Source organism: Cordyceps militaris, assembly GCF_000225605.1.
Source record: "Cordyceps militaris CM01 unplaced genomic scaffold CCM_S00006, whole genome shotgun sequence".
NCBI lineage: Eukaryota > Fungi > Ascomycota > Sordariomycetes > Hypocreales > Cordycipitaceae > Cordyceps > Cordyceps militaris.
In genome coordinates this window covers 2,806,151-2,807,811 of record NW_006271974.1, presented here as the reverse complement: position 1 = coordinate 2,807,811, position 1,661 = coordinate 2,806,151, and the positions used below count along the sequence as shown (strand labels likewise).

General features: G+C 60.7%; 1 protein-coding gene across 1 annotated transcript in view; it reads left to right on the top strand.

Moving 5' to 3' along the window:
• Positions 1-1,449: 1,449 nt before the first annotated feature.
• CCM_08140 (hydroxyisourate hydrolase) overlaps positions 1,450-1,661 on the top strand; it is a gene marked incomplete at both ends in the record, with an annotated part of 451 nt that continues 239 nt past the window's right edge. Inside the window, one exon of the mRNA XM_006673279.1 lies at positions 1,450-1,608. Within this exon, the coding sequence (XP_006673342.1) occupies positions 1,450-1,608 (159 nt within the window). The remainder of the gene's footprint in view (positions 1,609-1,661) is intronic.

Genomic DNA, 1,661 nt, shown 5'->3' with positions numbered 1-1,661 from the left:
CGGCGCCGAGGGACTCGGCGGTCGCGTGGTGGAAGCGTGGGCTGGCTCCGGGGGTTAGGTCCGCGGCGTGCTGCACCATGGAGGGCGAGGCGTCGAGGCCCACGGCGCGGGCAAAGTGCGCGCCGAGCGCCCGTGTCGCGTTGCCCGGCCCGCAGCCCACGTCGACCAGCAGCCCGGGCCGGCCGCCGGTGGAGGCGTGGAAGAGCAGCACGGCGTCGTAGAGTGCTTGGCTGTAGTCTGGGCGGTAGGCGGCGTAGGACTGCGCTTGCTGCGCGGTGTAGTTTCGAAAAGTATCTTCTTGCACGGCCGCGGTCGCCATGGTGGTGTGCGGTTTGGTCTAGGACGGCATGGAGACGAGTTTGCCAGAAAATGAGGTGCCATGGAGCGGGCTTTATATAGTCATTATGTTTGGCTTTCCACCATCAGTTTTGGGCAATAGTAACCAGTCTTCGGAGCCGGAGGGCGGATATGGCCTCGTGGGCAGCCAATAGCGTTGTCTCGAATGAGTCTCCCCGTTGGGCTTCCCATCCGAGGATCCCGCCAACACGGGGCGGCGATGTGCAGCGCTTGCTGGATGCGGCATAGCGTACGGCGTTGGTGCCCCGGTGCCCCCGATCTAGCGCGCCAAGTGACCCCATCCGCGGCAGCGTTTGGCCAAAGCTGTCGAAGTTCCCAAGTGCAGTTTTGTCCGTTTTGAAAGGGATCAAGACGTGGAGCTGTGCTGCGTACTATACACAAAACCGGGCTTGTTAGCCAGGACCACAGGGCTGCATCATCGTCGATCAAGGCCGCCAAAAGCGCAAGGATAGCACACCCGTTCTTGGATGGCAGACTGGCAGAAACTGAGAAAGAGACTAGGTCTCTTGAAGACGTCAATAGCGGCCTTTTGCATAGCTTTGCGTTCCTGGAAGGCCCGGCACAATGTCACCTTTGAACCCTTTACTGTGCTGATTCAGCCGCCGTCGCTCTTCTGGAGCAGCGCTTGGCCGCCCCAGACTTTCGAATTTTCTTTTTTCAAGTGACAAAAATTTGACATTGCTCACAAGCCGTGCAATAGTGCCGCCCGTCATGCCATCCAGGCGGCCAGTGCTTGACATGCCGCAACCTGGCTACCAAGTCAGTCTCATCGAGATTTTTTTTTTTTGGCTCGAGAGATGATGTAGAAAATCCGGATGCTTACTAATTTGCCCGCCATGGCCAATCATAGCGACCAATGGGCCGGCTTGCTGTCTCGTGATGGCTGTGACAAGGCCGAGCGTTCCCGGCCGGCACCCGCCGAGCCCGCACAATCAAGTGGGGAAGGCGGGGGAGGCTGCCGAACGACCAGTCTCCAAGTTTCCATTCTTCATCCACCGCGTCCCAAACTGCCCTCTTTTCTTCTCTTTCAACCGACCAATTCTTTCACTCCAACACGCACCACACACACACAAACTCATCCACACCCCAACCATGGCGACAGAAAAGGACCTCATCACCTGCCACGTCCTCGACACCACAGCCGGCCGCCCCGCCGGCGGCATTTCCGTGCGCCTGCAAGGCCCCGAGACCAGGGGCCAGACCAACTCGGCGGCGCACAGCTACACGGCCGTGACCGACGCCGACGGGCGCGTCAAGCGCTGGCAGCCCGCGGCGGGGGAGACGACGGCGCTGGGCGAGGCGCT